Source organism: Phaethon aethereus (genome assembly GCF_964289735.1).
Source record: "Phaethon aethereus genome assembly, chromosome: 6".
NCBI lineage: Eukaryota > Metazoa > Chordata > Aves > Phaethontiformes > Phaethontidae > Phaethon > Phaethon aethereus.
In genome coordinates, this window is record NC_138580.1 from 41,200,436 (window position 1) to 41,215,665 (window position 15,230).

The following is a 15,230-nucleotide window of genomic DNA, read 5'->3' on the forward strand; positions in this document are numbered from 1 at the left end:
CCACCTCCCTCTTCAAATTTAGCGGCTTCCGTTTTCATTCTTGGGCTAACTGCAAAGTCAATGCTGTTTTGTAAGCCAGAGGATTGCACATCAGCCTATTAGGCTTAAAGATTAGTACCCTCGTTTCTCACGCAATAGCCACATCTTGCCCGTCTCCCCATCTGTACTGCCCTCGGAAAACCAGGGAGGCATCCTGCAGGCAGGGCAGCCAGCCTAAAGCCGCTGCTGGTCTGTCGTATGCCATTGAACTCCAAGTTCAGGCTTCCTTTTGCAGAACTGCAACTGAATTTTGAGTTGAGAAATGCAACGTAAGCAGAGCAGCCAAAACGATCCAGTTTGGGTTGCGTTCTTAATGTTAGATTCTTAACTAGAAATGGTTTCATTTGCCAAGACTGCTGAGCAGATCCGGTTGCTATCCGTGAGTGCTGAGCATTTCTGGGAAAAAATAAACCAGGCTAATTTTAACTGCTGAAATACAGGTTCAAAAGCATAACTGTAAGCACCCAGGTATGAAATTGTAGCCATTTTAATCAACTTCTTGCCTTCTCTCCCCCATTTTCTCTTAGGTGGCTAAACAATTGCAGCCTTCAGTCGTGTGGATTGGAGACACAGAAAAAATATTTGCTAAAGCAGTGCCGAAGGCTGAAGAGGTGAGTTGCTCCTTTTTTTGGTTCCAGTGCAGATAATTTTGCCTGTTGCATTACAGCCAACACAAAGGGACAAGTGTATTTCTTAGCTTAGCACATACCAGTGTGACCAGACCTGCCAAAGCTTGCTTGATAATAGCTTGTCTCACTAACATTTCTTTCTTTTAAGAGAGTCTTGTGACTTCTTAAGAGCCCCCAAGAGGTCGCATTTCTCTCCTCCACCTATACTTTATTTAAAAATAGTCCAGTCACTGCTCGTCAGTGCACTGAAAAGTAGAAGAGGATAATGGAGAATTTCAAAACACGAGGCAAGAAACTAAAAGTTAAGATGAGCTTAAATTGTTCAGCTCTATTAATTTGAGAAATTGGATGGAGCCAAAGTGAACAATAAAGTAACAAGGATAAGTTTCCACTGTGAAAACAAAGGAACCTATGTTAAATAGTTATGTTTACAGATTATTTTCTTTGGGCTCCCAGGAGTCCTATTGCCATTGCTTCCATCCCTTCCTCTCCTGTGTAGCTTCCCCACTAGACAGAAAATTAAAACACTGCCCAATGGGCACAGCAACTCAGCCACTGCAGCAGAGAGCAATTCACCTGAAATCCTGATTAGATTCATGCTGCTTGCAAAATATTTTCCTTTTACAGCTCCACGTGAAAAATTAAACCTTTTTTTCTTAAGGTGAGTCCTGTGTGTTTAGACCATGGGATGGACACAAGCCTGTATTTTCGAAGACCGATGAAGCGTCATCTTGGACGAAGCTGTCGCTTCCGAGGGCTGTATGACCTGATGGGTGCACAGTGATTGATGCCCTTTAGTCATCCCCACACCAAAAGGGAACCTTTCTCTCTGGCTCAAACCTTGACAGCAAGTGCAGATGGGGATTAAAAAAAATAAGACTAGGGGCCAAAGATTGCCTGGCATAATCATGATCTTAGTCTGCTTCGATAGCCACCAGCATGGAAAAATTTCTCACCCTGCCCACCTCTGATACCCTCAGGGATATCACCCCTGCCCCTGCTACCACATCCCGAGACCTGCAGGTATTTAACAAAAGGTCTCGTGTTTTTGGTGGGACTGGATGGCTCCAGGCTTGAAATCACTCATGTCCAAGATAGTTCACAGCATAATCAGTATTTGGAACCAGAGAGCATGAAACTGGAGGGACAGACAGTGGTAACTGGCAGTCTGGGAAGCCTTCCACTAAAATTTTGGAGAAGATGAGCTAAGCTCAGCCCTCAGAAGCCAAAGCGAGTGGAAGTCACTTTGGTCATCCCAGTGTAACATTTCTGGCACCATGACCAAGAACCTGGTAAAAAGCAGCCTCAAATTCTTCAAATACCCACTAGAAGAGTAGTCTCTCTCCAGTCCTCCCCAAAGGATGCAGAGTCAAATAGCAAATACATTACAGTAAAGCCAGTTGCTGAGGATGATGTGCAAAGCAGCTCAGCTACTCATAGTTAAACAAATAGGGGTCACCTTCACAATTCACCCCACTTTTCTCCAGCTCAGGTCTACACGATGGCTGAAATCATAGCTTGCCTCTTCAACAGCCCTTCTTGCTGCTGACACATTTCTTTCAAAGTGGAGGAGGTATTATTAGCTTTCAGGACACATCCCTGAAATGTGTGTGCTATGGACACACATTAGTTTCACAAGCATAATAGGAGCCGCTGACACACAACTGCCAGTCTGGCTTAGTGGGCTTAACGTGAGTGGAGTGTTTAGCTTGGTCTCCGATACTGGTTCAATCATTTAAAATTTTTAAATTCCTACAAGCTGAGCAATGAGCCCTGGTTGTAACCAACTCTAGATCAGTGGCAATCCATGAATATCATTTGTCACCCAAAAAGAAAAAAAAATGGCGTTCTAAATGCTAGGGATAACTTAGGACTTATTTCACAAGTAAGAGGTGAAATAAGAGTCAGACAACTCTCTGCATCTCCTGATAGAGTCAGTTTTTCCAGCAGAAAGATACTGCAAGCCCAGAAGACACCACGTCTCACTTGAAGCAAGTATTATCTTCTATCAGTCATGTCAGTGAGATGGGATTCCTCTACCCCCACACACCTCCAAACCCAAATTTGATAATTCTCATTTTTCTAGCAATATTGACATCTCAAAACATCTCGGAGAACACTTGTTCTTCCTTACAATGCATACAAAGAGGAGGAAAGCCTGAAGCTTATGAATAGCAACAGAAAATCAGAGGATAATTTAGCCAGAATAGAAATGTGTTAAAAACCAAGTAAACCCACATTTCGGTCATTGCTGTGACCAGATCTCCCTAGCAGAGCAAAGGTGGCAAGGTTGGCTAAAATTTCTAAGGTAACAACAGCTTGTTTAATCATCAGAGAAGCCAAGTTCATTACCAAAAACTTCCCAACAAGGGAATGGCAAAGTTTGGATAAGCGCTTGGGCTTTGAAGTTGTGCCCTCAAAGAGCGAACGCACTCTTTGGGCCTGGACAGAACGACATCCTTTCTTTTTAAGCAAGGGAAAAGCCAAGATTTCTCCTTTGCTCCAGGGCAGACCTACCGTGCTTTACAAGGCACGGTCTTTCGGAGCGAGCACAGGCATCCCGCTCTCCTGGGAGCCTTGGGTGCGTAGGCACAACAAGGAGGAGGTGAAAAGATAGCAGCTGGCCATAGGAATAGTTCATCCAAGAGCAAAAACATGATCTGGATGTATCATCCCGGCAAGAAACCTGTCCATGCTCCAAAGCGGGACCTAAGCCCCGGTGCCAAGACATGCTTAACTCCTTAGCGTGATTAAGCAATTGGCAAACTTAGGAAGATGCACAATATGGCCATGAGAATAAAAAGAACGAGAAAACAGACATATTGCAATTAAGACAAGTTTAGCTAGAAAATAACTGTATGACTCTACTCCCAAGACTTTGAGGATTTCTTACCGATTTCCCAATTTTCCCCTCCTCTGTAGCTTTCACTCCAAAGAACAGAGCTTTGTCTCCTTTCTGTCAGCTGTCTGCTACTGCAGGCAACAGAAAAACTGCATCACAAAGATTGTGCATGCAACGTAGATTCATAGGTGTTTATTATTGCCTTTCAACGGAGAAGGTTTGCAGGACATGGTTTCTTCCTTACTGGCATTAAGGGAGACTGGTCTGAAATTGAGGCTCAAGTTTCCCAGGGAGCTGCCTACTATAGAGGTAAAAAAAGTTACAGCGTGATCTAGAGCAAGACTTTCAAGTGAGTGTGGGTGACTTGGATGTTAAGTCTCAATGATTTCTGAAAAGAGGCTTCCAGATCATTAGACTTCTCTGAAGACAATACACTATCCTAACCCAGTTATTCACTTATAGCTTTATTAACAGTAGAGTAACGCCACAGCAATTTGATTAAACTTCTCCAACCGATATTCACTCAAACATTATCAAACGTAACTATCCAATAACAGGTTTTGCTCAATACTCATCAGTTCTATAAACAAATATTTAACATTTGTTCTGAAGCCAAATAGTAAATTATTGCAAAGAAATTAATCCCGAGTTCAAAGAGCTTGTGTTCTCAGGTTAGAGACTCAGCAAAAATTTGGGAGTGTATTTTTCCACATTTAAGCCATGGGTAGGAGTTGGTAGATCATAACCTCCAAGAGCTGAGAGGATTCCACACCAGGTCGCATACCCTGGCAGTTTTTCTATCCATTAAGGTTTGTCAGGTACACAGGTCCAAGCAATATTTCTCCTTCACCTGGAAATCAGGATTTCCATCTTTAAATGAGTTGTTTCCTTCCTGCTTTTCAATAACAGGACCAGCAAACTCAACAGTGAAAGACACTAGCACAAACCCATAAATACAGAAGCAGAAATCAAGTATTTACCTGACTTTCAAAAGACAGAGGCTTCCTACTTGGGTTGAACATCTAGTCTGCTTATACTAAATGCAACTAGACTACTAAATAAAAGCACAGAATCCTGTTTTATGTAGCATGTCTACATACAACTTCATTAACTCTAAACTGTCAGCATCAATAACAACTCTTTCCTCCTTGTATTTACATGTACCCACTGAAGATGAACCCAAAACGACTGGAAAAGGTCCTCCCCAAATTCCTTAAGGCTTTGAAAGCACAGGACAGAGTGCTGCTGGTGGGAACCACCAACCGTCCCTTCGACGCTAATCTTAAACCTTTCTGCAAAGTGTACCAAAAAATTATTCTGATTCCTAGGCCTGACTACGCTTCAAGATTTGGCAAGTATTTCAAGCAGTCTTGTTGATTACTACTGTTTAAAAATCAATGCTTATTGTCTGGTTATCCTCAAAACTGACTTTAATCTCAGCTCATACCCCAGGTATGGATTTCCAGTTAATTTCTGTATTGCCTAAATTTTCAGTTCCTGAAAGTTTAGGTAATACTCATAAAGGCTACCCCAAATACCAGATAATAAAAGTGGAAGTTGGGAGAAGGGTTTAAAACACAGTTGTTTAGCATGCACTGACTTCATCCCAAGCTGTTTTTTCACTCTAGGAAGGACAAGATCCTATTTCAATACACACTTTGTGTTTTAAGCTTTTCTTTTTACAGAAGGATTCTGAATTTCTGTTATTCCTGTCCAGTTTCCATACTCTAAACAAAACACTTTGGGCATCTCCATAAACAGAGCCATGCCTAGAAGATTGAGCTTTGTCACTATCGAGTTCCATTTTTGTACTTGCAGATCACAAGAGGCATTGTAGAAACATCCATGATTTTGCATGTCTAGTCTATCAACTAGCGATAGACAGGCCCTCCCAAAGTCTGACAAATTCATTGAGGACCCCATACGCCAAGAGTCAAGGACGTGTAACAAAAACCCTATCTTTTATTAGGCCAACTTACGTGGAGAGAAAAAAAACCAAACTTTCAGGCATGCAAATTTGTTTTCAGATTCAAATCACCTTGAAGTGATTTGATGATCATCGCAATAGCTCAGCATAAACTCGTAAGAAATGCTCCAAATTAAGCATAACAACGCTAATCAATTACTGCAAGAAAAATGGTAGTTTGTCCACATCCTTCAGAAGTGGCTAGTAGAAGGGCTTTTGTTCCCAGAAGTATAGTCTTTTTACCTGCGGTTTAATCACCAATATCATGCAGTTTAATACTCAGCAAAGTGTACTAAAAAGTCTGATGGGGCAACTCATAAGCAGAAGGGCCGTTTAGGTTCAGGCCAAAAAGAATGTGGGAAAAAGGTTTGGGGCTATTGAGAATGACACCAAGCACTTCAAGTTAGGACTCCCAAGGGTGTGTTTATTCTACCAGAGGCTCCTAGCATGAGCATCCCTATTGATCACCTTATCAAGGAAAATGGACTCCCTTCATGCCACCCATCTCCAATGGATCATGTCCCAGAAGAATACGGTAGTAAAGGAAACCACATTCAGTTCAGGCACCTCGCTACACAGTTGTACCTTGAGTACAATATTGCTCCACATAGTCACCTTATTACAAAAATCATGCAACTGTATTGTGAAGTCCAGTTTATACTGCCTTTCATGGAGGCAGCCAAGGTACTGAGATGATGCACATTTGGGCAAGCTCAAGACAGGTTTTGACTGCCTAGCACGTTGTAAATCTCTCCCACATGCAATAATTTCCATAGTGTGGATGGGAAGTGGTCCCTAAGCAAGCTAACGTGTTTCATGTTATGTTTATTGCTATATTGCTAATAGATAAGAGACATGAATAAGACCTAGAGAAAGGAGGTGATAGAAGCTGAATTTAGCTGTGTTCGCTTCTGGGGATTGAACCGTCACTTTCTGGGATTCTCACCACAAATTTGGAGGGGGGAGGGGGGAAAGGGCCAGCCAAAGGGATTTCAACTGCAAACCTAGGAATGCCCAGAAAAGTTAATTCTTGGCATCTTAAAGCCAATTAAACTCGTAGCTTTACTACTTTGACATTGTCCCATTTAAGACAGCACCAGGCTTGTTCTTTAGCTCCAGCCTTCCCTCAAGTTCAATGGAAATACGATCTTTACAGCACAGAGCACTCATCTTCCAATCTTGACAATTTTCAGTGCCCGACACCCAATCTGAGAACTGAAGAAACTCGTTTTGACAGAAAAGCTGTGACGTAACAAATATTCGTAGCCACAGTGCACAAGCTACCCATCTGCTACAATCCTTCCTTTTGCTACAAACCAGAATATTCCAATCTATGCACAACGGAAACAAACACACAATGAAATCCATTGAACTGTGTCCCAACATCCACGACCGTTGACTTTCCACCCATCTGAACATTCAAACATAGGATACTCAAACCACAAACCTGCACTGGTTTCTTGCTATCAACCACCCACCAAGTCAGTATCTCGTAAGACGCATGATCCTACCTGCAACAGAAGCTGTGGCACACAATATGTGGCTGTGCAGAAATATTGCTCACTGTTGTATGCATCAGTTCCTCTTTTATGAGTTAGTGATTCAGCCAGTAATTATTGAGCATAGTTATAATTCAAGTGGGAGATCACAGTACTACATTTTTCACTCTGGCAAACTAAGTTGTCAGTAGTTATGGGCACAAGTCCAGAGTATCGACATAGCAATCGGAGCAAGAGTAGGGCAGGTTTTCTCCATGCCGTAACTACCCCGACAGCCAGTACCATTGATTTTCCACCCATTTGAGCATTCAAACATAGGATACTCAAACCACAAATTGTCTGTCTCATTCAAGACCTTTCTTAATCTCTATGCGTAATGCTTCTTATTTTTTCCAAACGTTTTTGTACAAGGCTTTAAAGGAAAGCATGCCGAGGTGGCATGGAAGTTTTACTAAGTTTCTCCGAGACAGACTGTTACTTCGCAGAGGATAAAACAAAAACGTTTGTTACTTGTATTAAATCGGGGTTTTTGGAAGCAGTATCTCAGGCGCCTCACAAACTTGAAGAAAACCTTCATGTCACAGAGGTTCATGGCTAAAAGATACCGACAGGTTCACCATTTAACTAACGAGCAAAGTGCCAATCACAGACATTTACACCTGGCCTTCGCAACATGTGCCTGCATAGCTGGAAGCCTTTGGCTTCCAAACCAGACATTGAGTCCCCATAGCAGCCCTCGGTTCAGCAGGAGTAACCTGTGATCAGGGTCACGGAAAGAAAAACAGGCTGCTAATATAGGTACTTAACTCTACACACTCAAATGGGAACATTCTGGATAGGTTCTCTTTCTGTGTATACGCACAGGCATATTGAAGTAGTTCTTTCCATTTTTTATACACGTATCCACCTCACATGTGCCCTTAATGACTTTCTGAAAAGTACTGACTAGTAGCCAGCAAATGATCACTAATGGTTTAAGAACAGATGTGTGCCTAAAGGCCTCTAAGCTACAAACCTGTAGATGAAAGAAACAGCAAACAAGAAGGATTTGAATCTTGGCTTTCCAGACTGATATCCCTTATTTTCCTGTTTCAATTTCAAAATGCAAAGAAAATATTTCTCCTGCTTTCCTTATGCCAGTCTTTGGCATTCTCTCTTTTTTTGGGTCCTGATGAACAGTGTTATGGAAACACATCATCCTGCAGAACGGTGGAGCAATCACCGACTCGCTGAACATAAGCTGCCTCGCAAAGGTGTCTGACGGTTTCACCCAGGGACACATCATCCGGGCGGTGCAAGCTGTCTTGAGCGAGCTACGCCTCCTGCAGATGACCAGAAAGCCACTGAGGACTGCCGAGTTCGTGACTTCTCTGGCCAGACAGGACCCCGTGTACAAAGAGGAGGAAGAAACATTTAAGGTGACATTAAGAGCTATGTTAACTGGCTGTCTTTCATCATCCCCTGCCATGTCCTTGTCCAGGCACATTTGATCTAGACACCTGCTAATTCTGCTGATGGGTTGGCACACAGCTATTGGAATGATGAAGTGTGGCTCAACAGCACCGAACACCCATCTCTCCCATTTCGGGATGTTTGGCATCCCGGGCCGCTGGATGTGCCAGGCAAACGGTCGTTATTAGGGGCAGCAGCTCTGCACGGGCAAAACGCCTGGCACACTGCTTTGTTGAACCTACTGCCTGCACCCAGCTCATCTTGAACAGTGGCCTTGACACGCACAGGTAAATTCTGCATGTGCCATTAGTACAACGCGTTGGTCCTCTTTCTTTTGGAGCCGACATGGTCAGCAGGCCTGGCTATATCACCCTGAGAAGGCAAAAAAACCTGGACAGGGAGTGTCTTGCAGGCTGTTCCATATAGGGATCAAGTTCTAAGTCCTTATTTTAAATGATTTCAAACAAGACTACTCTTAGAAAAGAGTTTTCATTCCAGGGTTTTAAAAAAAAAATTAGTTTCTGCCTCAAACTCCAACCCAGCTCCCCACTCTCAGGGCTATAAAATCCTGAAGGCAAAACCTAGTGCATTTGAGGTGCGTTACATGTACCTCAAATATACATGGATCACCCTGCCAAACAACTTTTTTCCACACATAGCTCAGTAATAATTGCTCTTTCTTTCCCTAGACTAGGCATTATCTTTATGTAGTGGTTAATTCTGCTTTCACTGTATTGCTTTTGGTTTTCCTATTGGTGGGAACAGTTTATCAGGCTTAAGTACAGGTCTACAATTTACTTAGTATAGTGACTTCAGTGTAGCTTAGGGACAGCTGAATTGGACTTGAATTAGCTAGCTGAGTGCAACACTACAGCTTAGCAGCACTGACACCCCAGAAGAACAGCACAACACTTGACTAAGGCACTTCAAGCCTACTGAACGCTACCAAAACCCTTGGCCACCTAACAGGAAAACCCTGCTGCGTACCAAAGAGCCGCAGGCAGCCCACACCGGGGCTCCAAACAGGATAGGACTTCTGTACTGAAGCCAAGAGACCCCAGAAGAGCTTTCTCAGTCTTATAACCCCCCAACTTCTACCCAGACCCACTTATAAATCATCCAGTTCTCCTGGCTGAAAGGTTTGCTTTTCATTCTGCTCTTGGAATCCCCTCAGGTTTTGAATCCCCACAGCACCTCGCACAATAAACAGGATGCAGTTTCCAGCAACTTTGTCCAAGATATCTTCCACTGCTAACCTAATGACAGCGCATATTTCCCCCAGCCCTGTTGAATACTTTCCAATTTCCATTTAGAGCCATTTGGCTCACTCAGCATAGGCAGCATTTGTGATATTTGGCAAATTACTCTTTTTTTTCCTCATGCTTCCTATCTAAACCAATATCTTTCCTCAGGGAAAGGCTAATGGTTCAGTGTTGCAGCAAAGAAAAAAAAAAACCTGTCATTCCCAGCTCCAAGTAGTAAACCATTTGTACCTTGAAACACGAGAGCCAGTATTTAGTGCGAGTTTAACTTGAAAATATTATTCCACTTACTATAAATGTGCCTGTTTTGTACAGCACAAAGTACGCAGGCAGCACTTCGTTTTGAACACTGCTAAAACGATACTGTCCTCAGCGTCCCATGGCAATCATTTCCTTGCATTAATTACAGCCCTTAAAGTATTTCCTTTTATCTGTTTGAAATTTGTTTCCCTTAAATGTCATGGAACCTTGCCCCGGCACCTGTAGTACGGCACAGGGGAAGAGGATTGTCAAAATGGCCTCGTGCATTAATTAACTCCAGTATCTTCATCCCTTCTCGCACAGAAGCCCCTTTTCCCGAGCTGCTAATCATTGCCATCGCTGGACCTTTTACTGTTGCTTCGCTTTGTCCTTTTTGAAGCGGGGCAGCTAAAACGCAGTATTCAAAGTGAAGATTAGCACTGTGATGAATCTTTGATTTCTATTCACTGGAAACATGAATCTCCCTGTTTGACATTTATATTCTGCCAGCGTTCCGAAAGGAATATAAATAATGCAAAATTTGCGATAATGTGATTTCTTCATTCAATTTACTCAAATTTCTGCCCCAATTATACATCCACATTTTTGAAATTATAAATTATTGCACCAGTGCAATTGATACAAATCCTTACGCAGAAATAACGGTAGTCCGAGAGGAGCGAAGGGCAGTCCAAGTAGCACGCTAGTTCTGCCTGGCTGCGACCGGTACAAAATACTTAACAATATGTAAGAAAATCCATACTAAAGAACTGCAGACATCATTCCTCCAACAAGCAAAGAGTTTTTTTAACTCTGATCAGTCACTTGCTGTCAGTAACAGTTCAGATGCTAGCGCGTTAGTGATAAATCTACTTTTATCTTAACCGTATCTGAGGAGTTGGCTTCGTTAATCCCACATAGCAGTTCCGCTAGCTAAGGAGTCGAAAGCAGCCGTCATCCCGCGCAAACAGGCAGGTAATTTTACTGCCTTGAAATATATGCACAAAGAAATGGGAATAAGAGTAGACATCACGAGTCACACAGCTTCTGCTAGTGACTTCAGCAGTGCAGAAGAAGCAAGGAGGTGACCTCCCCAGGCTGCAGCCACCAAGCAGCACTTGCCATCCTACCAAGCTCCTGGCAAGGCATTGGCAGGGGTTTGTTATTCCTGCTGTTTCCCACTTAAGGTCTGGGGAACATCATACCCAGGACAACAAACCTGGGGGGAAAAACAGAATTTCTGTTGCCTGATGGCCTATCACGCATGGAAGGCCAGAGGCGTTGCTAGCTACTGCTGGGGAAGTCGGTTCCTCCCCAAGCCAACGTTCACAACCACCACCTTGTCTTTCTTATCCCACTCCTGTGAAGGACCAGAAACAGCCATCTCCATCTCCTCTCCCTGCCCCATGGTGTCCCAGCTGTGTTTGCTCTCCCCAACACAGGAACAGCTCGGCCCAAGACCATCTTTAGGACAGCAAAATCCAATTGCCCAGGCCACTGCACCGAAAACCCAGGGGTTCCTCCCAACCCCCTGCCGTGACACCATCTAGATGTGGGTGCATGAGGGGTTGCATGATGTTTTAATCGGTGCCGTCAGGGTTCTTGGAGGAGGGAAGCTCAGCTAATTTAGGCAACTAGAGCAGAGATCAGAGCATTATGGCTGCCCAGCAGCCAGCCGGGCATTTGACAGCTGTCAGACTTCATTTACCTGCTGACAGGATTTAATCTGCAAGGCAAGAGATCCAAATGGGGTGTCTGTCATCAGCCCCTTCTTGGCACCCAGAAGAAGCATGACACCAAGAAGGACCATCTGCAACCAGGAGAGGAACATCAAAGGGTTTTCTGCCCTATACACTTCCAGTACCTCTTCTCCCAGCTACCAGCTACTACTCTTGTGGCTGCCTGCCCGTAACACATACTGGGAAACTGGGCAAGGCAAATTCCTCAGGGTAGCCTTACCAGGCTGAAGCTAGAAGCAGCATTTTGGATGAATCCTATGGAAAAGACAGACTTTACAGCATTGGTAGGAAGGTTGAAGACTACCCCAGCGAAGGGCAGAGGAGACACAGTTGGGGCATTAAATAGTGGTCAGAGGAAAGACATTCAATTCCTGGGCAGGAATGGATCAAGAGGGAAGGCGTTTTATCCGTCATGTCAACAACCAGTGGCATTTTAATCTCTGGTGTAGGCAGGACTTCGCTGATAAAGGTTCCTGTACATACATACAGGGGAAAGACCAATTCCTACACACTCCTAACTTTAAAGCACTACCCTCTCCTTCATTTTACATTATTTTCACATGGCCTAGAACTGCCTTGTTGACATTACAGTCCAGGAGCTTGGCAAGTTTGCAGAGCGCCTATACCAAAAATCATTTACAAGTCACAGGACTGTGAACAGGCATCTGAAAGCAATAAACAGGTTTTTAACGTTCAGGGTTTGTTTTGCTTCTTAAGCTCTCGCATTGAAGTAAAAACTGTCTGGACCGAATTGCAGAGCCATGAGAAGTAAATGCTTTGCCTATTGCCAAGTTTCAGACCAGAGGGAGTTTTGACAAGAGCTATATACCTCAGAAATAGGGTTGATCATAGAAGTTCTAACATTTCCATAGCTATAGCAACACAAATGGCCCGGCTAAGTATTCCTGTTAATGAGACACACTTCAAGCAAGCAATTGCTATACTCCTTGTTATAATAATGTTCTCAAGAGATCTGAGGATTTCATTTCTGCTTCTCCACAAGCCAGCCAGGATTTTAAGATTTTTTTTTTTTTTAAGGATTGCTCCGTTGTACTAGTAAAAAATTTCTGAAGTGTTGGGTTTTTTTTTTTTTAAGTTTTAATAAAACATACACATGTTTTTTGATTCTCCAGGCGTGGTACGCCAAGACACCGCTGGGTAGAGCACGGATCAGAGCACTGGCAAACAGTGAGAAAGCAGGAAAAGGAAAAACAAAAGAAGGAAATAAAGGAAAAAGGAAAAACTAACTTCCTCAAGAGTTTTGCATCTGGCAGTGTCAGTCACAGCTCTGCTTCACTGAGAAGAGGAGACCTTAGGAAACCGGACACATCAGAATAACACACTCCAAGTTATAGCTATTCCAGGAAAGAGAATTCCTTCCGGAATTAATTTTTTAAAGTTTAAAAAAAAAAAATCAGATGAGACATCAATGTGACATGTAGCTCTCAGAGGATGAAGAGTTAATGACCACTGACTTGCTCAAGCATTATTTATTCTACGAGGTGTTAGAGGGCAGAGAGGTTCATTACTCAGGACTGTAACATACCATCAACTTTTAGGCTATACTCATTTATTTCAGCAAGTAACTCTCCTTAAAAATTGATGTCACATTAATGTCTTTCATTACTTTAATATCCTATATGCTTTATAAAACTAACTGCTTTATATATCTGTAAGTCTAATGTGTTACAGTTCTCAATAAAACTATTACAGCTATAAAGACTGCTTTTTAATTGGGATGGATTATAAGACACTTAATGCAATCTACCACAAGCTGAATATTTACGTAGCCGCATGAGGGCCAGCACCGTTTCAGCTCTTCACGGACCAACTCATATATATGGATGTTAACAGAAAACATTAGTGAGCAGAACAAAAGCAAAGCAGTCAGGTGGCGTTCATTTTGGTGGATGTCCTGAGAATCTATTTTGCTATGAAAAACAATGCCCAGTTACCTTGTTTGCACAAATAGCAATATATCTGTTGCTTAAAAAAAAAAAACAACAACATACATAGCAGAACAGCAGCTGTAGTGGCAATCTGGAGTAAGCCTGTTGAGCTTTCTAAAAGGTTGTCTCACACTGTTAAACCCAATCCACCCAGACCAGCTTCGTCTAAATCTGGTCAAGTTTAAGTAGCCTGTCGGTGAAAGTCTGCCCCATCACGTTCAGCCACCACGCGTCAAGCGGCACACAGGCGTAGCCTGCGGGATCACCGCGGCTGTTTATGTGCTTGAGCAGCACAACATGAAGCTCCGTGGCAGGAATGTCTTCCACACAGGACCCAAGACACTCGAAGGCAGAGATTTCCCAGGCTTGTGCTTTGATGTAGCATGTCCTACGCAGTAGGGTGCATTAGGGCTGATATCACAAAAAGCAAGTGCAGGGAACTAAACCTTCTCAGAAATGCAACGCCCCAAGTAGTCCGTGACAGCACTTGATAGCGTTTCAGTTGATCGGCAATCAATCTTGGTCGCTCACAAACCAGAAATTTTGGGGACAAGGTATTTGTAACCAGTGGTTAGAACACCCTAAAGCTTTGGGACATCCTACGTGGCACCAAAGAACATCAAGTTCTTCCTTTACATCAAGTACAGGATCTTCTACAGCCAATAGCCACAAATACCTGCTTTCACCTCTAACTGCCATGTACTTACGTTGACTTGACAAGTCGTTTGCCGTACCAGTTTAAGTGGAAACAAGACCCACCATCCCCAGGCAGCCAGAGGACCTCTCTATACCCTCACCGTGGACAGGCTGGGAGGTACAAGGAGGGCTGCATTGCTGTAGGAAGCTGCCCAGGTTTCCTCCAGCACAAACCAGGCCAACCTGCCTCTGGGGGAGGGCGGGCCAAGGACAGCACATCACACCGGCATGGCGCTCGGTTACGCTTCACCGAGCACAGCGCTGATCACTGCTTGCTAAGATCTTGCGGCTAGGTCTTCCACCTACAAAGGGAACGGTCACATTTTAAACATTTCTGCATCTTTGAACTATCCCAACCCCTTACTGCCCTGGCTTCCCCTACTAGGACAGGGTTATTTCATCAAAAATACCACAGAATCATTAAGGTTGGAAAAGACCTTTAAGATCATCAAGTCCAACCATCAACCCAACACCACCATGCCCGCTAAACCATGGATATGATGGCAAGTGACTTGTAGAAAACATGCTCTTACCCAAACGGTCGGTACCCAACATCTTTTAGGACAGGAACTCTGCAGAAAGACCAAAGTCCACCCAAAAACCTGCTTGAGCAGCTGCTCTGACAAAGCCTTCTGGGAAGGGGCTGGTATTGACCCCGACTGCTCCTAAGAAGAAATGCACTGGAAAAAGGTGCCCCTGGAAACAGCAAAGTCTGAACAAAAGCCCGGAAAGATTCCTATAGGCAACTAAAGGCACAGAAAATGGCTCAGGTGACCCTATCTTTGCGCACAGCGGAGGGAATGGGACGGCTCCGGTTAATAAAGTGAATTTTCTTCCCAAGGGAAGAATAGGCTGCCGTGCTGTCACAGCACATGGCGGGGAGCCACCCCAATTCGAGTTGTTTGTGCTCCTCTTCG

The 15,230-nt window shown here is 43.6% G+C and overlaps 1 protein-coding gene across 1 annotated transcript in view; it reads left to right on the plus strand.

Moving 5' to 3' along the window:
- Positions 1–13,938, plus strand: part of DRC11 (dynein regulatory complex subunit 11) — a gene marked incomplete at its 5' end in the record, with an annotated part of 105,321 nt that extends 91,383 nt beyond the window's left edge. Inside the window, 4 exons of the mRNA XM_082001586.1 lie at positions 567–650; positions 4,684–4,861; positions 8,155–8,393; positions 12,802–13,938. Coding sequence (XP_081857712.1) covers positions 567–650; positions 4,684–4,861; positions 8,155–8,393; positions 12,802–12,915 — 615 coding nt within the window. The 3' untranslated portion in view covers positions 12,916–13,938. The remainder of the gene's footprint in view (positions 1–566; positions 651–4,683; positions 4,862–8,154; positions 8,394–12,801) is intronic.
- Between the last annotated feature and the right edge of the window lie 1,292 nt (positions 13,939–15,230).